General features: G+C 52.4%; 1 protein-coding gene across 11 annotated transcripts in view; it reads right to left on the minus strand.

Annotated features, from left to right (window-relative positions):
* Window positions 1-23295, minus strand: part of CELF4 (CUGBP, Elav-like family member 4) — a 279310-nt gene that overhangs the window by 190787 nt on the left and 65228 nt on the right. For all 11 annotated transcript variants that reach the window (XM_004683865.2, XM_004683857.2, XM_004683859.2 and 8 more), the window contains exon 2: window positions 13683-13765. In XM_004683865.2, coding sequence (XP_004683922.1) covers window positions 13683-13765 — 83 coding nt within the window. The remainder of the gene's footprint in view (window positions 1-13682; window positions 13766-23295) is intronic.

Consider the following 23295-nt stretch of genomic DNA (forward strand, 5'->3'; position numbering starts at 1 on the left):
GAGAGAGAGAGAGAGAGAGAGAGAGAGAATCACTGTCTTCTACTTTTCTTTACATTTGCTACAAATCTGAACATCCCTGAACTCCCACGCCATGTGCAGAGGTAAAGGCCTCTCAGCATTCTCCTCCAGGTGGCGACGTCCTCCAAGTGGTTGTGGGGGCAAAGGTGGTCAAGTTGCCTTCACCAGCTTAGGGTCCCAGAAGGAGTCCAGTTTTCCCTAAACCCATCTCCAACAGGACCGCCCAAAACCAAGCAAGTAACCTCTGCCAGCCCACGCCCCGGGCGTGCCAGCTCTGCCCACTCAGCTGCCCGAGTAGAGACCCAGGATGGCTCTCCACTCTCCACTGCCCCTGCTCCTGAAGTCCCCGCCTGCCCGACTCTGCCGGAGACCAGCCCAGGCCCTTCCTGTCCATGCTGCCTATGGCCTGCGGAGGGCTGCAAGTCTCCTCTGCAAGAAGTTTTAGTGTTTTCCAAGTACCAAAAAGAGAGCCCAAGAGCCCAAGTTGCTCAGTGGGCGGTTCAAAGGCACCCCACTGGGGTCCCAAACCTCTTCAGCTCCAGACCCCCAAGCTCTTTTCACCCCACAGAGAGCACAGCCCTCTCCCTCATGGCCGTGCAGCTCCCCATTATGTGGATGCCCTCACCTTGGAACGCTGAGTCCAGCCCTTCTCCATCGACCCAAGTCCTGCCCACCTTCCACGGGTAGTGAGCCCACACAGCCAGTGTGGCCCACGCAAGATGCTCAGTGCACACCACAGCACAGGGCTCTAACTTTCAGCCCCAGCCTCAATCTATTGTCCTCTCATTGCTTGGCATGTCCATCTCTTCTCTGCAAGAGGGTGTGCCCTGGGGCAGCAGGGTGCCTGGCCTCTCCTTGCCTCCACCCAGCAAGCAGCACCTAGCATGGGGCCTGCTCCTGGTGGGAGCTCAGGAAACACTTAGGAATTGAATTAAAAACCTTCTCCCAGGCTCTGAGCAGTCCCGGCGGTTGGTTGCCAGCTGTCAGGTCTGCTGGGAAAGGCCAAATACATATTCATTTGGGATCTTTGGGTTGCCCTGCCTTGAAGGGCCTCCTGGACCATTTCAAGCCATGTGGGTGCCAGGACATGATTCTGCTTCTGCTCTCACTGGTCAGAGTTTTAAATCTTCCAGCTCCACTCACCCAGCTTCCAGGGGTGCTGCTGTCCTGGGGGAGCCCAAAGGCATTGTGGAGAAGCAGGGTTATATGTCTCATGTGGGGATTGTGCAAAACATTAGGAAAACTTAGCTAAGACTTGATGCAGTCATCAAATGGTTACCTTGAACCACAACTTGGCAGGGACAGGACTGTGGCCTCTAGAATGTTCCCACCATACCCACACCTGGCTTCCATTCACTGAGGCTTGTCAGACTCCCACCTGGTCAGTCTCGCTGGGTTCTGCAGCTGGGAGGAGTCACTACTGTGCACCTTGACCCAGGTGCTCCCCAGGTAAGGTCAGATAGGGTGGGTCAAAGGGCCAGGCAGGGCCACGTGCCTCTGGGAGGGCATAGGCCTGGCCACATTAGCAGCTGTGGACACAGGTGCTCAGCTTGTGGCAGGCATAGTGCTAAGTGTGGACAGTCCCTGGAGGAGTCCCACTGGCATCTCAGGGCCGATGTGAGGTGACTTGTGAGCACAGAGATGTGAAGTGACTTGCCCACAGTCACACAGCTCAGAGTGGTGGAGCTAGGTTGGTTGAAGTGGATGCTGAATCTGTCTAGTGATGTGGTGGGTCTGGTCTAAGTCCTGAGGGTCTTCAGAGAAGGAAGGGATTGAAGCACCTGAGTGCTCATGGCAGCTCCCCTCTGGATTCAGGTTGGGGAATCCAGGATTTGGGACAGATGGTGTAGGTGGCATTGAAGACTAGGACGGTTGCTAAGAGAATCGCAGCCTCATGGCTCACCTCCTAGAAGTGATTTGCTCCAATGTCGGAATTACCTATATTACCTGTGCTTCCTGTCACCCTTCCAGGCCATTCATCTCTGCTTGAACATTTCTGTGACTGGAGATTCCCTACCCCTTGGGACAACCCACATCCTGGTGGAGGAGGGTGTTTCCTCATGCTCTGTTTTAAGCCATCGAGGAGCCCGAGGGAGACACAGGCAGCCCCAGTGCCATCTCTGACCCCCTCCTTCCTCGCTCTCAGTCCAGCCCAGCTGAAGCTAATCTTGGGGGTATATCAGGCAGGCTTTGCACAGAGCCCACCCCTGAGACCATGCTTCCACTGCTGAAAGATGACTCTGTCGCACTGTCACCGGCCTTGAAAACTGGCCAGACTGCTTTCAGAAGGCACGCACCCCAGTGCAACAGTTGGCGAAAACAGGGAGTGTGGAAACCACTGTGGAAAGCCTGTGGCCTGGGGTCTCCACTCTTCAGTGTTTGAATCTCAGATGGATGCAAGTTCAAGGAAGACAGATGATAAAAATGGTACCTAGGGCTGAATCTTCATCCTCCGCTGCATCTCATGGAATTAGAAACCACGTCAGTAGTTGAATAACGTGCTGAGTTAGCAGCACTCTGTTGAGGCATCTCTGGAACACTGGAAAGCTATTCTCTCGGACTCAGCCTGCTGGTGAAACACCGGGTTATGAGCTGCTGCTGGAGGCACGTGGGGGAGGCTGCTGTGGCTCCGAGCCTGTTCTTCTGTGACCTCTCCCCCCTCTGCTGGTGTGGCAGATTCTACTGCCCCTGATTCATCCCCACTTCTCCTTCACTAATCAAAGTGAAGTTTTGCTTATGGCAGAGATATGATTCATCCTTGGAGAAATATTCCCTCTCCCAGCCACCCTTGCAGCTGTGATGATCACGTGACCTCGTGCTCGCCAATGAAATAGAAACAGAAATCTGCTGGGGCGGGGCCTGTGGGCAACGTCTTGCACTCCTGATGAAGGCACAGCTACAGCTGGACTTACTCTGCTTGATTGCAGAAGTGCTGCTTGGAGGTGGCAGCCATTTTATCACTGTGAGGTAAGAGATTCTGCCACTGATAGTGACATTGTGATGCTCTCAAGCCACCAACTGACCCCAAATTCTGATACACATGAAACAAAAGTTCCATTTGTTAAAGCCATTACCACCAAATGTATTTGTAACGGATCAGGGGGTCACTAAAACTGACATTCAGAGAGGCGCACGGGAAGGCAGCGGGCGCAGCCGGCACTGGAATTCGACTCGGCTTTCCATGCAGAAAAGACCGCTCCTATTCCAGGCAGGTCTGGGGCACGGCGACACCTGAAGGGCTACAGCTCAGGCTCACGTGTCCCTCTGGGGTCTGGCAGTCACACCAGAGTCTCTTGTGTATCAGCCTGCTTTTGGGGTGGCAGGGACTGAGGAAGGTGACATCATTCTGACCCTTGTAGCTCTGGTTTTCTGCAGAGGTCATGCCAGAGAATATGGAGCAGGGAACAGGCACCTGCAGCCAGACCTCTGCCTGGCCGCATGGCCTTGTGCAAGCCCCTTCACCTTGTTCTCTTCCACAAGCCAGTGCTCACAGTCCCCAGAGAGCACCTGTGCAGTGAGCTCACCTGCGACGTGCCTGGCGTGCAGTGAGTATGTTCAGTATGTGGTCGGGGTCATTGTGGCTGGAGATGGGATTCCATTATCTGCCCTCTTATCTGGGAGTTTGCAGCCAGGAGCCAGAGCAGCTCTGCAGTGAATGCACAGTGAATCCACAGCCCCACGCTCTTCCCAGTGCAGGGACCCAGCCTGGCTGCCAATGTCCACACCTGCTTTTGCTACTTGTGGCTTTTTTTCTGAGTCCACTCATGCAGCAAATCTGAACTGGGAGACCCAGCACCCCTGGGCAGAGACAGGTGGGAATCTGAAAAATAACCCCCGACTTGTCCCTATGGATGACTCTGGGGAGTGATCCACTCTGCGTCTAGAATCCCCCGTGGGTTAGGCACCAGTAACTGCGGAAGTGGGGCTGCCCAGTAACACATTCTTCCTCCTTGATTTCTTTCCTTTTTTTTTTTTTTTTTTTGCTGTGCGTGTCCCCCATGTCATGTTTCCTGGGGTCACCACCCAAAGATATCACTTGTACTCAAATGCTTGTCTAGAGTTAGCTTAAAGAGTATTCAGATGAAGACAAGATCTTTTAGAGCCCCAAGCTGGGCCATCAAACATTGTGCACATGAATCTCATATGATACAGGAGTACAGTTGGAGTAGACTGACTCACAAGGTGTGCAGAGGGACCCGCGACTCTGCATGTCTAACCAGCACCCTGGTGATGCCGATGTTATGGTCCAGGTCTATACTTCAGCCAGGGCCTAGACCTTAGCACTGATGGGCATGCGCGTGCGTGGCCAGGGGATTAGAGTGGCCTGGAGAGCTTCATAAAGGAAGGTGGCGTTAAGCCCTGAAGTCCTGGGAGGGCTGTGGAGGGGAGATAGGTCTTTCTGGGAAGGAAGGAGTGGGGTGGACAGGGTGATCAGGATGTGGGTGACCCATCTACCTGGAGTGGATCAGAGCCTGCAGGCTGTAAGGAGCTGGTGGGTCTGAAGAGCTTCTCCACCCTCCCACCACATTCACCCCTTTCATCCCCAACTCTGGGAGGAAAATGCAGACCTCCCTGACTCCCCAAATCCTTCCCCCCTTACCACCTTTCCAACTTCCCCTTCTTGTTGTGCCCACACCCCCCACTTCTGCAGGCCTTTCTGGTCATTCCAGCTCATCTTCTTCCCCTCTTTTGAAATGAAACAGAATGGGTATCTTGCGTCACTCACTTGACCATTTGGTAACTTATGATTTGTAGTCAAGTCTTTGTTCTACATGTATATTACGAGTCACCGGATCTTGCTGTGACAAGGGACCCGGAGGTTATCTACGTAGATGTCACTATTTTCTCATTCATAATAGTCCCTGGGTTATTTATGGAAAGCTTACACATAAGATCTTCATTATAATTCAGAAAGGCGCGGAAAAGTCAGGGGGCTCCTCCCAAGTCATCCAGCTGGTTGCTGTCCTCCCCGCAGCCTGTAAGCTGTAAGTGAGTGGAGTGGTGCTTTTGGCACCACTTTGCCCCTTGAGTGCTGGGCACAGAGTTGAGCACAGCAGGCTAAGCCCAGCTTGGAGCCCATTCAGCCACCAGAAGAGGAGGCCACCTGCCTGGCGCCCCCTGGTGGTCTCGTCAAGAACCGACTCAAATGCCTGGAACTAAATATGCCTTTGAGTCACAATAAACTGGGACCCTGGCGCATCTCATGGCCCTGAACCAGACTTTTTATCTTTACAAATTTATTTTTTTTCATACATAATTGAAGAATAAAGAAATATGTCACTTTCTGCCATTATCATCCAGACTTGCTCATCTTTGATGGGACACAACAGCCCACCTTTCTGGAATGATGCAACATAAACACCTGCTGTGCTTTTTACAAATAACCCTGGGGCCTAAACCACATTCATCCAGGAGCAAGGGCATGAGACATTCAGCTTCTCAGGCTTGAAATTGTGTCTGGAGAAAGGTCAACGAACCCTTTAACAGTCTCACCGTGACTCTCGCAAGCACATCTGAGCACACACAGTTCCAGGCGCCGGGGCAGGGGCAGGACATCACTGGAGTTGGGGACCAATGAGCTGGCTACCATGAGGGGATGGGAAACTTTTGGAGGGGGTGCAGAGACTTTACAGAGAAAGTGATGTTGGATTTGGGCCTGTGAAGATGAACAGAAACTCTTGAGGCAGAGGGAAAGACAAGAAGAAAAGCAGAAGCTGAGGGGAGGTGATATACTCGGGAGGGTGATCCAGGGGGCTGGAGGGTTTGAGTCCGGAGGCAGGTGGGCTGCCCAGCTGAGTCTTGTGGGTGGGGAAACCAGAAGGGCTTCCAGGTGGACAGAGCTCCATGGCACCGTGACCTTGGCACATGGCCAAGCTATGAAGAGTGCATGAGGGATGAGACCCTGAAGTAGGAGGCCGTTGTGGTGATGGAAGATCCCCCATGGGCTTATCAGAAGCACTTGCTCATCTGAACACCTGGGTATTTCCCATCACTACCAGTTTTTGATACCTCAAGGTATTTTCTGGATTTTGCCCTGTGTTCACACTTGCCTCCCAAACCAGACTGTAAGCTATTTCAGGGGTGCGCTGTGCCTCGCTCTCTTTTGTCTGATGCCAGATGCCCCTGCCCGCCAGCCACTGCTGCAGAGGACGGGTTATCCATACACACAGCTGCCACTCAATGGGGTGATAGCAACCGCGATCCAACCCACGCAGGGCGCCATGCTGAAAAGACTGCGAAATGTCTGCTTGGTTTCCTAAGAGACCCGAGAGAGGACAGGAGAAAGTCTTGAGGCAGAAGGGCAATAGGTGGACATGGGACGCCGGGCCGTTACTGCAACCCAGCCAGGTGGCCTGCCCCAGTGGGGGTCGCGGTGAGCTAGGCTGCACAGCCTGTACCAGAAGAGGTGCTTTATGCACTTACCACAAATGGAGTCAGGAAGTGGAGAGCAGGAGACACTCCCCCTGCTCTCCCACTCACGCCCCTCTCTGTCATCTTTAGTAATGTAGTGATGCCAACTCTGTGACGCTTAGAATTTCAAAGATTGTCAGGGCTGGAAGGGGCCCCGAGGCAAACATCCATTGCCTCCTTTTCCATGAGGAAGCTCGAGGTCCAGGGAAGCTCCCAGCTGAGACTTGGCCCATGGCCACATGGGGAAGGTTGGACCTGGGACCCAGAGCTCCTGTCTTTCAGTCCAAGCTCTCAGTCTGCTTTTTCACATGCTCATTTATTTCCTTCAAGTTAGATATGGTGGGTGTGGACACAGAGACTCGCTGGGTCTTTCAGGGATATCAGTTAGTGAGTTTCACTGAGAACAGGACCCAGCTGGACCTGGGGTCTCTCATGGGGGCCACAGAGAAGATGTGATCCCCCCAAATGGGTCCGTGTCTGGGAAGAGTAGCTGGAAAAAGGAGAGGGCAGCTTGGTGGCAATCTAGGAAAGAGGCAAAATGTCCAAAGGCGGACACTTTGGCCATGTTTCTGGGAAGGGTGTGAAGACTTGATGAATAACAGTGGAGGGGGGCTGTGGATGGCAGAAGAGCAGAGGTGAGAGCTGACCATACCACAGATGGAGCACTGGATCGCTGGCTCCTCAGTCTCCTGCTGAAACTGTCTCTGACTTCCTTCTTGGGACCTTGGGGTTTCGATCCACACAAGGGGCCAGCGGGGTCCCTGGCTTCCCGAGGCAGCCTCAACCCCTGTATTGGTACATGGGCTGCATCAGGGTCAGGGGCTTGTAGACTGGACACATGGCTGTCAGACGTGATCCTTGATGGTTCCCAGAATTCAGACATTGAGGACCTTTCCCCCATCCATGGGCAGCCATAGACTGGCCATTTCTCAGCACTATGGGTGGAATAGTATAACCCCAAAAGACATGGCGGTCATAGCCTGCAGCATTTGGCAACATGGCCTTGTTCAAAATAGGGTCTTTGTACATGATCAAGGTGAAGTGAGGCCATTAAGGTGAGCCCTAGCCCCATGTGACTGGTGTCTTTATTGAAAGGGGAGCTGTGGACACAGAGACAGATAGCACAGGGAAGATGATGTGAAGACAAACAAGAATGGCACCAAATCCAAAGAACACCTGAGGCCGCCAGAAGGGAGCAGAGAGACAGGGAATAGAGTCTTCCTCATAGCCCTCAGCAGGACCCACCCTGTGGGCAACTTGATGTTGGATTTCTAGCCCAGAACTGTGAGACAATACACCTCTGTTTTTTGTCACCCAGTCAGTGATACTTGGTTGAAGCCACCACAAACTAGTATGCTTAGCAAGAAAGACAGCACAGGGTGAGGAACTGGAGGTAGATGGGAATCTGGTATGTGGCCCCATGATCTGAAATAAGGATACAAGGTGGCCCGGGGTTTGTGTGTTGGGGGGAACTGGGTGAAAAGATGCAGGGGCTGATGGGACTCACTGTCCAGAGACAAAAACCAACCCTGTGTTTGCAGGACAGACAAGTGGAAACATGTCAGGTCTCTAAAATGAAACACCTTGATTGTGCCCATCCCAAGAAGTTGTAAAACCACCCAAAGAATGAAGAGCCGCTGTACATGCTAACTATATCTATCATAAATTCGTCTTTAGTTTCTGTTATCATATCACCGTCTCTGGGGACCCCTGTCTTGTCATCATTTGCCCTTTATAATTTATTCATCTTGTTCTTGCCTGCATCCTTTCTACTTATCACTCATCTTTACAGTTGTACATAAAATTGGAAGGGTCCCTCCATGGCAGAGCTGGCAGGGAGGGAAATGGGCCTGTCAGGAAAGCCCAGGGAAGGTGGGACGGTCCCATGGTGGGGGGCGTGGGTGCCAGAGTAGGGGTGGTGAGGCAGGAGGGCAGGGGGTGAGGCAGCAGGGAGGGAGGAGGAGAGGAGAAAGGAAAGTGTGAGGAGGGATGAAAGAAAGTGGGTTGAAAGTGAGAAGGAACAAGAAAAAGAGGGAAATGACCAGAAGTCAGAGAAAAAGGGAAGAAACAAGCATAAAGAGACAGAAACAGAGAGAAAATGAAACTCTGGAAAGTAGGAGGAAGAGGAAAAGAAAGAAGAGACACCCCGTGGGTGTCCTGCTGCAAATCCTACTGAGTTCTTTTCTTTTCTTTCTTTCATCCTTTCTTTCTTTCTTTCATCCTTTCTTTCTTTCTTTCATCCTTTCTTTCTTTCTTTCTTTCTTTCTTTCTTTCTTTCTTTTCTTCTTTCTTTCTTTCTTTCCTTCTTTCTTTCTTTCTTTCCTTCTTTCTTTCTTTCTTTCTTTCTTTCCTTCTTTCTTTCTTTCTTTCTGCATACAGGAACTGGGGTGTAGGCCAGAGATGCAGAGGGTGGGAGTGAGAGGATTACCAGATGCAGAGTGAGGGGCAGAACAGGTGCATTGACTCAAATACTCTGCTGAGGGGAGCAGCGGGTGAGACAGGAGAGGTTCGCCATGTGGGTCACCTCCCTGGCCAGAGTCAACTCAAGTTGCGGTGGCTGGCGATAGCTTGATAGCACAGACACTAACCCCTGTGTCACCAGGGAGGCCCCCCAACTGAGTTCTTTCCCATTTTAACATCTTTCCTAGTAAACTCAAAGAAAGTGACCTTGAATTTCCATGGAAATGACCTGTCCTGAGCTTCGATGACCTGAGTCAGGCGGCATGATGGCCGCAATGTTGCATGTGTACCAGGCTGAACAGAGGGTGGGGGAGGCAGCCAGAGAAGTGTGTTGGTTTGCTTTGTATTCTCAGTTGGTGGAGTGAGGGCACAAAAGCCAATCTTTAACTAGTGAATTGGAACTTTAATGTTTACCAAGCAGATACAGCTCTCCCTCCTCCCCTCCCCCGCCAGCTCCCTCCCTGCCCTCTTCCCTGCCCATTTCCTCTTCTCACAGCTTCCAGGTCTCTTACTAACTGGACCCAGCTCTCTACCCTCACGAGTCCAGCTGAAGAGCCCTTTCTGCTGCCAGCCAAGCAGAGTGCTGGCCAGTGCTGGTCATGTTGCCCATTTTCTCTCATTGAAACCTCTCCCCTGAGACTCTACATCCCTACACTTGGAAACAGATGGACTTTTTCTGGAAGACAATTCCCCGCAAGTCCCAGAGGTGAAGGAACTGGGACTAAGTATCAGGGCCCTATTTAAAGAAAGAAATCTTCCAAGAGGCCTCCTGTGCATAGGTGGGCCCAAGAGTGGGCTTCTCCAGCTTGCGGCCCCTCACCCTCTAGGCTGGTTCCGAGACTCATCCTCCCATCTGACAGGCCTGTCTTATTCCCAATTCTGTTCCCACCCTGCTCATATCCTGAGCAAAACCTTTGACCCAGAGTCATCTGGGCGCCCTTTCCAAACTCCTAAAGCAACTGGTGGTGCTAGAGAAGAGACATGGGCGTGCTGGGTTCTGCTGACAGAAACAGTACTGTCTTTCTCTGGTCATTTATGAACTGTGATCTTGGTGAATTGCTTGATCTCTCTAAATGTGGGTCTCCTCCTGTGTGGGAGATGACCAGCTCTCTTCCTCATGGGGTTGTTGTGAAGAGAAAACAAAGTCATGGAGGCAACATGCCTGTCAGATAAGTGTTCACTGTTATTATTGAGCAATTACCCATACTACCCATTTTATAAGAATGTAATGTCTTGCATTATTGATGATGATGATGTGTGTGTATGTGTGTGGAATTTCTGCCTTTGAAGTGGATGGACCACTCCAAGAGGGAGAAGCACCGTTTTTAAAACTCTGTCTCCCAGGACTCCTAGCACTGTGCACAGACACTGTCAAGAAAAACTTGTTGATGGACTGAGAAACTGCCCCATGTTAACTGTGCCTTATTAATAGTTAATTATTAATTAACAGCCATTGAGAATAAGGGGGTAGGTTGGAAAGAAGTAGGGGGCTGAGAGTGAGATCAAGAGGGTAAGGGAGACACAGAGATGGAGAATTTAGAAAAATGAAATCGCTCTGCCTAGATGCTGGCAGAAGACACTGCTCAAAAGAATCCTGACAAGGCTTCATGGTTTAGTAATCTCATTCTATTAAAATCATGCCAAACTCAAAAATAATAATCCATTTGTGACATTGGTCCAGGATGACTCCATCAGCCACCTAAGCGTCTTTGGTTAGTCTGGTTTCCAGGGATATTGACCTCTGATGTGTAAAAACAGCCACTGTGGTCTGGTTTCTGACCTTATAATTCTCTCAGGAAAAGTGTCACCTCCTTTTCTCAGTCCCCAAATAAGTACGTGAAAGAGAAGTGTCACTAGTCCTATCTTTGTTGCTGTTGGTGGTGTGTGCGTGCATGGGTAACAACACTGGGATTGTTTTCCTTGCTGGCAACAGGATGTTAGTTCTGTAACTTGCTGGGAAACAGAATGGGTTGGCTGCACTATCTTCTTTTTTTCTCCATGGTGAGAAAGTGCTGGGCTGATTTTAATGGATTGATTTTAATGGATTTTGAAGTCTGGAAAAGTGCCTAAATTGCTGAGGTTACCAGTTTTCTAGGTACTGTTTTCAATTTCATTCTCTTTAGTCAGACATAGATTGTGCTCAGTGGGGCACCTAGTGTGGTCACCCCAGACAAGTAGAGGTCTCTCTCTGCCCCCCAAAGAAACAGGCACCGACCAACGCTGTCTCAGTTGGTGGGAGCTCCTATTATTTGGTTGGGTAAGAGCATTTTGCTTTTGCTGTCCCTGTATTCGCCTGCAACACACTTTCTCTGATCTCAAAGGAGAGAACCAGCCAGAAGTAATAACAGCAGTTCTGTTTTCTGGAATCCAAGTGACTCCATTTTAAAGCATAATTTTATTTGACCATTTTGTTTTTCATCTGTCTCCACGTGTTTGTGCAGGGACAATGTGCCCTGGGAAGTTTGAGCTACAACCCTGTCTCTTTTTCCTGTCCCTCCCCCTTGTGGGCTATGCTTGCCCTAAGGATTGTGTGATGTGGTCTTTGAGGCCATGAGTCTTTCCAGGAGGCCTTTGAAGAAAGAATGGTGTTCCAGGCACTGCAAGATAACTCTAGGCTATATTTTAGCTCCATGGTTGGCCTCTCTCTTTGCCCCGCCTATTTCCCAACACACATTCACATTTTTTTTTGTCCTTTTCCCAAACTTGCCCAACTTGTCTTTGTGATTTCAGAAAAATGCCACTGGATCTCCCAGTATGAAGGATTAGCACAGATTATGGGGAGCAGTGTTAATTATCGGTGGAAGGGGGAGGGGGGGGGCTAGCGCGTCGCTCCAATGTGCTCCTGATTTCCCCTGGGCCTTTCTGCTTGGTAATAAGCCTTCTTTAATCTGGCGGGCCCCTTGGTGAAATCAGCACCACGGACAGTGGTATTGATTGCTTCTGAGAAACCATCACAGCTGCTCAACCAAATTACCTTTGATATGTGACCTTTAATGTAATTACTGCAACATCAAAGTATTTCTATAAATTATTAAAGAACTAATACACTCCATCATTTAGCTATTCTATTACATGTAAAATAAACAACCGCAAGTTAATGTTAGATCCTGAACAGTTCACACTCAAATACTGAAATTCTTTCAGTCCCTGGCTTCTTCCCTTTCAAAAATCCTAAACTTCCCTCTGCCCCTCCCCCGCTTCCTTTCTGTTTCCCCCATCTAATTCACAGACTTCTAGCCATCATGAAACTCCCCAGCAATCTCTCTCAAGCTGATGAAGGGCCTCCCATCACAACATGATATCTGCTATTCCATTTGGGTGGCTCTAAAATATCATCACAATCTCCCCCAAAACAAAGTACCATAAACACTTTATTAATCAGCACAGACCTTTCTCAGAAGCCTTTGATTATCTTACAATATGGCTTTATGCTTCACACATAACATGGGGCGATGTGGAACATATTTCTGCTGTCTTACAGAGGGCACCCAGAAAGTAATTACTATAATATATGTGCATGTAGTCGTGCCACTAAAAAAACCAACTGGGGAATGGCCACTGTGCCAGAGCTGGGCTTCACACAAAACCCGTGCTGTGCCAATTTCCATACATTTGCATTCGAGGGTATGTTATTCAGATGACTCAGCCCCGTGCTTTGCAAACACAAATACCCAAATACAATTCAAAGGTTGTCTTAATGGAAAGAAGGCCCTTCTCACCCCTGGATGCGTGAAGAAGAATCTCTGATGCAAAAGACGGCTGCTCCAGTCTACCTGGTTAACCTTTCCAACTACGGAGCAGAAATGGAAACGTGTGTTTACATATGGTTTGCCTGGTAAGAACGCAAACATGCGAGTGTAAACATGGGTGAGCATACCATGGAACACGGTGCTTCCCTGCAGTGTCCACTGTATAAGTTTAAACACGATATATGTGCACATTCTTCAAATTATGCCCACAAACACTCACATCTTTCCATTTATCTTTAGGTACTCCCAGAGCCGTATATCTCACCCCCTGCCCCCCCCCATGTCTCTGAACCCACAGGAGGGACCACGCAGACCCTTGACCTGAGGAACACTTCTTATTTTATGGTGATGAACTAGTCTCCGTAATAGCCATGGCTGATATCACACCCAGTTAGGGGGGTCATAAATAATTCTCCTCTCCCCCGCACAGAAGCTATAAACCAGGGCTGAGGCGCGATAGTTTATCAAAGACTAGGGCTGGCTCCTTAAATAAACCAGGGTGATCTCACTCGTGGCGCCGAGTCGGGGCGTGCAGACGACCCCTCCCCCCTCTCCCCTTTCCCTACCCCCAAAGCCCTAGTCAGACGGCGAAATCGGCGGGTGTCCAGGTTGCCCCGCAGGGATGACCGAGGCAATTCCGGGCTCCCGGGGCCCAGGGCACCCCGCTTCTCCTCCAGTGGCTGGCCGCGCGGGCAAAGCGCTGAGGAGGGATTGCATTCGCCGCGCAGGGAGAGTCAGGGGAGGAGCCGCGCCCGAGCTTTGTGGCCACAGCGAAGTTCGACCCCGCCCGGGATTCCGTCGGGCCTGGACGGCACAGCGCGGTGGGAGCCGGGCGAGGTTTGCGCTCTAAGCCCAAGACCCCTTGCCCGGGGCTCCGCGCCCCACGGCTTCCGGGGCTCAAGGGGCGGCGCGCGAGTTCCCGAGCGAAGGCAAACGGCGCGCCCTAGCCAGCGACCCCCCACTCCCGCCGCGTCTCAGCCCGTCCTCCCGAAGTCGCCCCCTGTCGGCACGTCTGTTGCTTGCGCCTCGGCGGGCGCCACTTACCCCGGGCAGAGTCTTCTGCTCGTGCAGCGCGCTCTGGGCCTTCAGCGCTGACTCACGCTCGCAGTAGGTGAGGAAAGCGCAGCCTGGGGAGAGAAGCAAGCGCCGAGAAGGGTCAGTGGGGCGCCCTCGGGCTGCCAAAGCGCCCTTCCGCCCGCCCCTCGGTCTCCAGCCCCTCCCTGCTCCTGGTCCCTCTCCCCACCTCTCTGTGTCTCCTGTGATCTCTACTCAAGCTTGCCTGCCTCTCCGTTTTTTCCTGTCTGTCTGCTGTGCGTCCCTCCCGTTGCTTTTCCGTTTTGTTCCCTCGGTGAAGTCTCCCCACTCTGCACCCCTTAGGCCTCCTCTCGGCCCCGTCCCTTTCTGTAGTCTGCCCTCTTGCAGTGTGCACCCGGCCACTCCCTCTCCTCCTGCTCTGTTTCAATCTCCCTCTGTCTCAGGTGCTGTCCAGTGCTTTTCTGCTGCAGCCCAATAACCCCCAGAAAGGGCAGCTTCTGCCCCTCACCCCAGTGCTTCTAGTCACATTTGACTCCTTTCTTGTTCTGGCCCCTTAGGTGTGCCGCCGCTGCTCCCACGAGGGTTCATGAAGCAGGGGTCCTCTAGGCCTGCCTCACAAAGGCTCCATCGGCAAGGAAGACCCCCAGCCTGCCTGTCATAACCAAACAAATGGGGCTGTCCGTGTGTCCCCTGCCCCAGCTCCTGTTGCCACTTATGCAGTGACATCTCCACACTCCACCCCCTTAGAGGGCTTCTTGGGCATATCCACCCACCAGAGTGAAGCTCCAAACTCTGCCTCTTAATTCCTGGGGGACCCCAGCAAATCCCCTCTCCTCTCCTGCCCCACTCTCCTTGAGTGTGAACTGAGAGGGTTGACTGCAGGTCTCCTGGATCCAGTTCAGTTCTCTCCTTGAGTGATTTTGACAGTCTCACCAGGAAGTCTGGATTTGACAGAGAAATATGTGCGACTTTTCAATGCTGACCCTTCAGGTACCACAACAAGGCAAAGAGAATGCTTGTTTACTGGAGATCTTCCTGCGAGGTCCCTTAACGTGACCAGTGTCAGGGCCCTTTCCTGATCCCGCAGGTCTGGCTGCGTATGGCATGGGAGGTCTGCAAACCCTGGGCCAAGGGGAAAGTCAGCTTCAGATTTGAGTGCCCTGGGGAGCAAAGACCTGAGACTTTCCAAAGAGAAGACCCCCTATAGGCTGGCCCTTTGTTTCACTCCCTACTATCTTATCTGAGCAGTCCCCAACAACATGCATTCAGCACACACACACACACTTCCCCCTTACAATCTCCTCTCCTGGGATGTATCCTCTCCCATTTTCACAGCTGCCAGTCCCATCCATTAAGACTCCACCTATTCCAGGCAGCCCTCCTTGACTGGTCTAGTCCATGTCAAGCCAATTTCCCTTATTGACAGACTATAGTTGACCACTAGTCATTCTCATGGCTACTTGTCAATAACTGTCTGAGTGCCCCCTGTGTGCCAGGCTCTATGCCCAGTCCAGTGGCATAGGTTCTCTTTTCATGAGGCCTGCAGGGTGCTGGTGCCAATCTAGCCCCCACATCCATCCTGTCATCAGCTTGCTCTGGCCTCTTTTTTCCTCTCCCCTCCCCTGCCAGGGAACGTATCCTTTGTTGTGCCTCCTCCACCCACTCCTAACGAAAACTCCCTTTCTCCTTTTCCAGTGTAGAAATCGGTCCTGCCTTTCTTCTCCTCCTAGTCTCAGAGAGATGGAAAGGAATATATGTGTAAGGGGGAAGACTTGGGAAAAAGGAAGCAGGGAGAGAAACTGGAGAGACAGAGACTCTCAGCTCCCCCTGAGCCCTCTGCCTTTCCCAGCTTTGACTCACTCCGGGCTAGGAGGAGCCAATGAACCTCTATACATCTCATCCGCTGGTGCAGACCCCAGCCCCCTCCTTCTTCCCGCCTTCCCCCTCTTCTCTTCTGGTCATGGCAGACGTTATTGATGGAGACACCTGGGGACTGAAATGAATAGCGGCCAGAGGCCCCGTGACGTCGTCCCTCGTGCTGCTGCCTGCCTCTCCCAGGGCTTCTTCCCTCCCGTGCCCTCACTGGTCTTGGGAGGCAGCCACTGTCTGCTATACACACGCAAGCCAGTTCAGGACAAGGTCAGGGGCAGGCTTGGAGGAGGAAGTGGAGGGGAACAGATGACCACCTTGTTTCCATGGATCAGGGTAATGAGAAAGGATTCCAGAAAAAAAAAGAAAGAAAAGAATCTGTTGCTTTTTTCTAGCTTCTAGGAATTCAGCCACAGTTTTTTGTTTGTTGGTTGGTTTGCATTTCGAAAAATCACAGCTCCATTGCGATCCAGAATCTTTGAGGCCTCCTGGACCCTGCTGTCACCGCCCCAGCATCCCTACGCCTTGGCCTCAGCTTTCTCCATTCTTCACCTTTGTCCGTCTCTGGTCTCCTTCCCATTTCTCAGCCCTGCCGGGCACACCCGCTTTGAGCCTTTGCACTGTTGTTCTGCCGCTCAGCACAACCCCACCCCTTGTTCCTTTACTCCCTTCAGGTTTCTGCTCCGTTGTGACTGCTTCAGAGGCCTCTCTCTGTCTCTTTTTCAAGATTTATTTATTTATGCACACAGAAATGTGGGGTACAGGCCAGAGGTGTGGTGGGTAAGAGGATTCACCAGACACAGAGCGGGGAGCAGAACAGGGGAGCAGATCAACGAAGTACACTGCTGAGGGGAGCAGTGGGCAGGTCAGAACAGGTCTGCCGCACCAGGTGTGTCAACTCCCTGGCTGGGGATCGAACTTGTACCGCAGTGGCTGTGATACTTCATAGTGTTGTGCTTTAACCTGTTGCGCCACCAGGGAGGCCCCAGAGGCCTCTCTTGACCTCATTCAACATAGAATCCCTCCCCACCACACACATGCTCTGAGCCTTTGTCCTGTTTTCTCTTCTCTGTGGCACCCCTAGCCCCTGCTAGTATATTCGGTTTTCCTCCATATCCCAAAGTAGGGTGTACGAAAATTTTCTCAAGTTAAAATGTTATAAAGAAAATAAACAACTACCATTAATTTGTAAGACAAATTTAAATGCTCCCATTCCCCCAAAATAACCCACCAAATTATACCAAATAACACATAAAATCTCAAATAACATTAATACACAATAAAAGTAGGAACGATGTCGTAGATATAGTTGGTATAAAATGTTCCTGAAGATGGAATTTGGGGGGCTGATCTCTGCTGGGATGCACTCTGCTTCCATGGCGGCTGTTGGAAAACACATGCTGAAAGTGAGTGTTTATTTTCTTCCCTTGACATAAGAGAGGAAACCCTCTTCAAACTTCTAATGTAAATGATCCTACAGAGAACTTTTGAAAAGCAGGGGATAGCTGTATTTTTCGGTCAAGGCAGATGCCCGTTCTCATCAGGGTCAGGGATTTGCTTTTGTTTTGGTTCTGCTTAGTTCTCAGTGCCCAGATCAAGAGCAGAAGGTCAATATGTTTTTGTCAACAGTATTATATCCCCAAGGCTCTGGCCACTTTGGGGGTGGGGTGCTTAGCAGGGCTGGCTGCCCATCAGGGTCCAGAGGTCAGTGGGACACAGTAGGCTTTAACAGTGGTGGGGAGACAGGTTGCCCAGGAGAGGGGACAGGTGCATCTACTGGGAGAAGCTTGTTCCAAAGGCTTCCTGGAGCCCATCCTGAGGTCCTGACTGCTCTGTTCTTGCCTCCTGTCATGCCTTCCCTGGGGTTCCATGCAGGAAGCTGTACTCAGTTGACACATTTTCCAGCCAGCAGCCATTTTTTCGTCCCTCGCTCTGAACCCCAGTTTCCTTATCTGTAAACTGAGACGGCAATTCCCCTTAGAGGCTTATGGAGAGACCTACTAGTCAACGAGTGTGAGCACCCCCTACAGTGCTCTCCAACTGCAGGGTATGGCATGAACCCAGATGTACTCTTAGGGGGCAGAGCCCAGAATGGGTAAGTAGAGTTCCAGTTCCACCTACATCCCTCTGCACCTCTGCCAGGAAGGAGCAGCTTTACACAGGGTCCACTAGGGGCCAGTCCACTCCCCTGCTCCCAGGACTTCTAGCCAGTCTGCCCTGAGAGATGAGTTCTCTGTAAAAGGGCAGATTCAGATAAGCACTTATTAACCGCTGACTTGGTATGTGTGAACGGGCCACACCTGCTTCCTTGCTGAAGGCAGAGCCCAGGGAGAAAGTAGCTTGTTGGGGAGAGAATGGCTTCAGGTTGGTGTCCCAGAGTGGGCATGGCGGCACGGTGGAGGTTGATGTGGAACTCAGGGGGGCCAGGTGTGAAAGACCCCCCTGCCTCACCCATTGGACACTTGCTGGCTTCTAATGTTTAGGGAAAGGGGTGATGCACACAGAACCCCACTCAGAAACGCTAGCTTTGACTTCCTGTTACTCATTGCTGTACCCCTCCAGGAGTTGAGAAGAGGGTTTGAGGGTGAAGCAGAGACCTCAGCTCAGCAGTCACTGGTTCTGCCAAATTCTCTCTCCCAGGAACTGAATAAGCTGAGGTAACCCTGGTGATGCCCTTTGGTAACTCATGATCCACTTGGGAAGAGGGGCTCTCTCAGGGAGCAGCTGCGTGTGCCACAGGACCGTGGGAAAGAAAGCCAGCTCTGGATTCTGGGCCTGAGGGCCTGAGATGGGAGCAGCACCCTTGCGGTAGACAAGGCTGGTGTCACAGAGCTCTCTCCCCACCTCCGGCCAAGGCTGGACTCTCCAAGTAGACTTGTAGTTACGCTCACAGAGGAGAGAGCAGGTGGCTGTGTGGAATAGCAAAAAACTGAAAACTCTCTAAAGGTTCCTTAGTGCAAGAATGGCTTTATTTTTAAACCATGGAGTAATCTATGGCTGTTAAAAAGATGAAAGGGTTCCAGAGGTACCAATGTGAAAAGACAACGTCAGAGGGGAAAAGCAAATGGTGCCTAACGGGGTATGGAGATTCCAGTGGACATGGAGTCGCGCGCTCACGCATCTGCATGGACTCACGCATCTCCGGGCTTCGTCCAGAAGGGCGTCACCCTTTTCATTTGTGCAAACCGACTCTGGGAGTAGGGGCGTGGGGTCGTCCCAATAACTTGAACCTTTTTGATGTGCTTAGACACAGAGTGTGTTCATGTGTCATTCACATAATTTTAAAGAAAAAGAAGTATCTTCCCTGAAAGAGGATAGAATGAAACGGAGTTGGGTGAAAATGGGGTGTGCCAGACAGGGTGGGTACCTATGACTCCCTCGAGGAAAGCCTGAGATAACTGGGCATCAGCTTCCTGGCAAATTCATCCTGTGGGCGAACACCAGGGGTGGGTCCTGCGGTGCCCTTGCCACAGGGCTTCCTCTAAGCTCAGTGGTTGGAGCAGTTTCTCTCCACCCAGCAAGCTGTCGGGGTGTGAATGTTGGTCCTCCTCTGGCGGATGGACTCCTGCCTCCCCCTGTCTACCCTGGCCTCTACCAGCCCCGTGACAGGGTCTGAAGTCAGGAACTGCAGGAAGGTGGGGAATCTGTGTGTGGGGTATGACGTCATCCTGACCCCCTCCTCTACCATCTCACCTCTGCCGGTTTCCCCAGTACAGCTCATTACTTGAGCCTCCCCATACCCCCCACCCTCAGGGTCACCGCTTTTCAGGCCACTGTCTCCTAAATCATGTAATTGAACAGACTAGAACTGCAGCCTGGCGAAGCAGAAATGGACTTTGGCAGTCACGGCGGGTAGGAGTGGAGGCAGAGAGGGTCAGCAGAGAGGGTCAGCTTTGGAGAGAAGTCACACGACCATGGGGCCGTCAGCACTGCTCACCCGGGGCCCCGTGCCCACCGCTCCGTGCTCGCCATTCGGTGGGCACACTGAGCATGGCGGGGAAGCACATGTCTTCATTTGGCAGTTTCGGGTCTTGTGTGTCTGGATAGACAGAGCAGAGACGAGGCCTTCCCAACAGAGAGCTAAGTGCAGGTGTCTGAAGGCTGGGTACTAAGAAAACCTAGGAAAATGTAAGGAGGAGTCTCCGGATGGGGCATGTGGAGAGTCAGTAAGCTCTGGGGGCTGTAGAGGAAGAAGGGGGGGCAAGGGTGTGGCTGGGAGACACCCCCAGGGAGAGGCAGGCCTCATGGGTGTCTCCAAGCTCGGGTGTAGGCAGGTGGCAGACACTCTCTCCAGCAGGGCAGTCTGCCGAGGTGGGTGCGAGGGCTCTGCTGATTCCAAAGGAGGTGGGCGGGTGCCCTCTCCCACGTGGGGAGATGCACAGTGCAGCAGAATTAATTGCACGGAGATGGCAGTAATTTACAAAGCCCCCGTGCGCGGGGATAAAAGGCCCTTGTCATTGTGAAGTGAAGGAAGTACAATTTCCTGCCCAACTCCGAACAGGGCTGAAGCCTGGGGTGTAATCATCACGGAAGGGAAGGCGCCTGGTGTGCTCCCCCTCCCAACCAGTCAGGCCTTGGTTTCCTACTAATTGAATTACAGAATTAGCCAGAGGAAGGTGGCCCCAGAATAGGAAGATCTGGACTTTAATAAAACATTAGCTCCTTCAGGCCCTGCACTTGGCTGGCCCAGAGGAAGTGGGAGGGCGTTGGGGTGTAGGAGGAGGGTGGGGGAAGGGAAGGAAGCAGGGAGCCCACCCACAAGCCAGACCTAGTGCACAGGTGATCTTCTTTGGGGGTCTCCACTTTTTGGTCTACTCTTGGCCCCAGACCTCCACCTATCACCCTGCTGTGGTACTTGAGATTTCGTTCTAAGAGGCTCACTGGGGATTTTTTTACCCCAAGCTGTACCTGAGAACCACTTGAGAGTTTAAAGAGCATGTGGGCTCCACTGTAGAGAACTTAGGGACTCTGGGCATGGGTAGAGGAAGGGAGAGGGGTGTCTCCCAGCTTCTCTGGAAAGACGTTATTGGTATTTTGAGAGCACACGTGTCCTTCAATGCAGCCTCTGCCCCCAGGGCCTGGGTGTGCAGGAGGGGCCTCCTCACCCCTTCTGGAGCAGAAGTCCCCTTCCCACATGTGGGAGAGACCCAGTCTTCACTGGTCCTCTCCCTCTGGGAATGCCCCTCCCCTGCGGCTGGCCTTCCTGCTCTTCCTTTGAGACTCACAGCCCTGCTCTGCACTGAAGTCCTAAGTACTCCCTCAGCGGGGCTCCTGCTGGTTGTGTCCTTGCCCACTGCCAGTGGCTTGCCTCAGGGTGAGCCTCAGCTCCCCTCCTAATCCTTGTGCTCCTTGAAAATGGGTCTTTGGGACTCAGTAGCTCCTGGTGGCAGGCAGGAGAAAGAATCCATGGGGGTCTTGCACTCTCTCTGCTCCCCTTTCCCAGAGCCCAGACTCAGGGTGAGGGGTGATTCTCCTGCCATCTTCCTGGCACCTCTTTCCCCTGCTAGTCTCCCTAGTCCTTTCCAGCTCAACTCTCCCACTCCTGCCCCCACTGTCTCCCTGTCCCCCAGGGGTGCTCTCTGGGGTATTTTGACAGTCCCTCTGTTCTCCCTCCACAGAGCGTGGCTCCGACTTTCTTCTGCTTTCCCTACCTCAGTGGGGCAAACCCAAGCCTCCACCCTTTCCCTGCTACCTGCCCCCATGCTCCTCTCCTCTTGAACCCACATGTTCTTCTGGGAGTGACTGGGTCTCTCCTGCTCCAGGAAGCTGTTCCTGTCTAGGGCAGTCCCAGCCTAAGGCCTGCAACGGCCCTTCGCATTGGACATTTGGAATACATGTCTTTGTCTGCTTGGATTTATGTGTGTTGGCCCATGTGGAAATAGTCTCCTACAGGAACTGGTAACAGCAGGACCCCCTCTCTCCTGTGACAGATGTCCTGGAATGCAATGGTTGCTGCCTGCTTTCTGCTCTGGGTGCCAGCGAGCTGAAAGGCCAGAGAGGGGAGAATAACTGCAGGAGACATGGGCATGTGGAAGGGGCTGGGGAAGTTTCCCCATGGGCTGGGCCCCTGGGGTAGCAGGAGCCATCCATCCTTCTGCAAGGAGTCCTGGCGGGAGGGCGGGGTAGTGTAGCCATGAGAGAGAGAGAAAGAGAGAGAGAGAGAGAGTGTGCGTGTATGTGTGTGTGTGTGTGTGTGTGTGTGTGTGCGCGTGAGAGAGAGAGAGTTAGGTGGGGGGGGGGCAGCTGCCAGCAGGAGAAGGAGGAAATGGTGCTGCCTTGGTGGATGAATCAGTAGGCTGCCTGCTCCCCATTCCAGCCCCTGGCACCCCACCCTCCAGCTGGCTTTGCCAACTCTCTTTAAACAGAAACTCCAGAGCAGAGTATGTCTCTTGCAGGGTTTGGACAGAGTTGCACTGAGTTGCATAACGAGAAGTGGACCCGACTCCCCGTGGCTGAGCGTGTCTGGTCCTTCTGACAACTCCGCTGCCTCCTAGGCCACATGGCAGAGATGGCATGGAGCTGTGGGGTCTGGTCTCCCCAAAACTAGAGAGGGACACCCCTCCCCCTCCAGGAAATGGACCAACCTTGTCTTTCTTTTCCTACTAAGAAAGGGGCAGGGCCCAGGGAAGTTTAGCTGTGGGACTTGATTGACTGTGGGCCTGGGAGGATGCATGAGCCAATAGGAAAGCGCCTGCCAAGTGTCTCTCCCTGCCAGTTGCCCTTGTTTACACCCTCGACGCTGGAGAATTACATATCTGGTGTCGGCTACAACATCTTTACAGCTCTGTGAAAAAGGACAAAAAGTGGACATGACATATTGATGGCCTCTCCCTTTTCTCAGCAAAGCACTCTCAGTCACTCGTGGCTGGGGCAGACGGGCCCACGAGGCTCAGGAGCTGGGGCCGGGCCCAGGGAAGGTGTCAGCCTTTCGAAGGCCCAGCCAGCCGGAGAAGTAAAACCTGCAGCGCTGACACATTTGCTGGCTTTTGTTCCCACAGCCGAGGGGCTCCCTGTGCCTCTTCTCTGGGCTGGCAGCTCCTGCTGGTCCCGTGACAGCACAAAGCTCTCCTGTCATTGCTGCAGAGGGTTTTCACTTGCCAACGCTGGTCACGCCCATGCGCTTATCATTCTTACACCTCAGAGTAGGCCAGGGATGGCATCAGTGACTGACAACTGGGAGCAGCTACGTGACTTGCCTCAGGGGTGGAGCAGAGACCCAGGGCCCGTGGGGGCTGGTGTCCCACTCGTGTCCCGCCTCCAGTGGCCCGAGGTAAGTGGCAGCCTTCCCCAGGGAGAGCTGGGGCCCTGAGAGCATCTGGCCTGGATCTGGGTTCAGGGTGCAGAGACGGCCTTGTTCTCTCCCTCCATGGACCCTACCAGTCAGCTGAGGTCTCCAGGGCCTCACTGAGTCTCATGCACCTGACCCTTCACTGCCCCAGTACTTTTTCAATGTCAAAGTCAAGCTGTAGATGCCTCTACGCAGGCTCTGTCTGAATCCAGGTTGGATTTTAAATTGTGAGGAGCATTTATAACCCATACAAATAGCAGGACATGTGCCAGTGAAACTGTTCCCTTCCAATTAACTTGGGTGGTGGTAGAGGTGGGGGCTGAGAGCTCCCTGTTTTGATTTTTTTTTAAAGATTTATTTATTTGTGCATATAGAACTGGGGTACAGGCCAGAGGCTCAGGGGCGGTGAGAGGCTTCACCACAAACAGAGTGGGGAGCAGAACAGGCAGATCGACGAAGTACACT

This window comes from Condylura cristata, unplaced genomic scaffold (assembly GCF_000260355.1).
Source record: "Condylura cristata isolate star-nosed mole 26May11 unplaced genomic scaffold, ConCri1.0 scaffold00016, whole genome shotgun sequence".
Classification (NCBI taxonomy): Eukaryota; Metazoa; Chordata; class Mammalia; order Eulipotyphla; family Talpidae; genus Condylura; species Condylura cristata.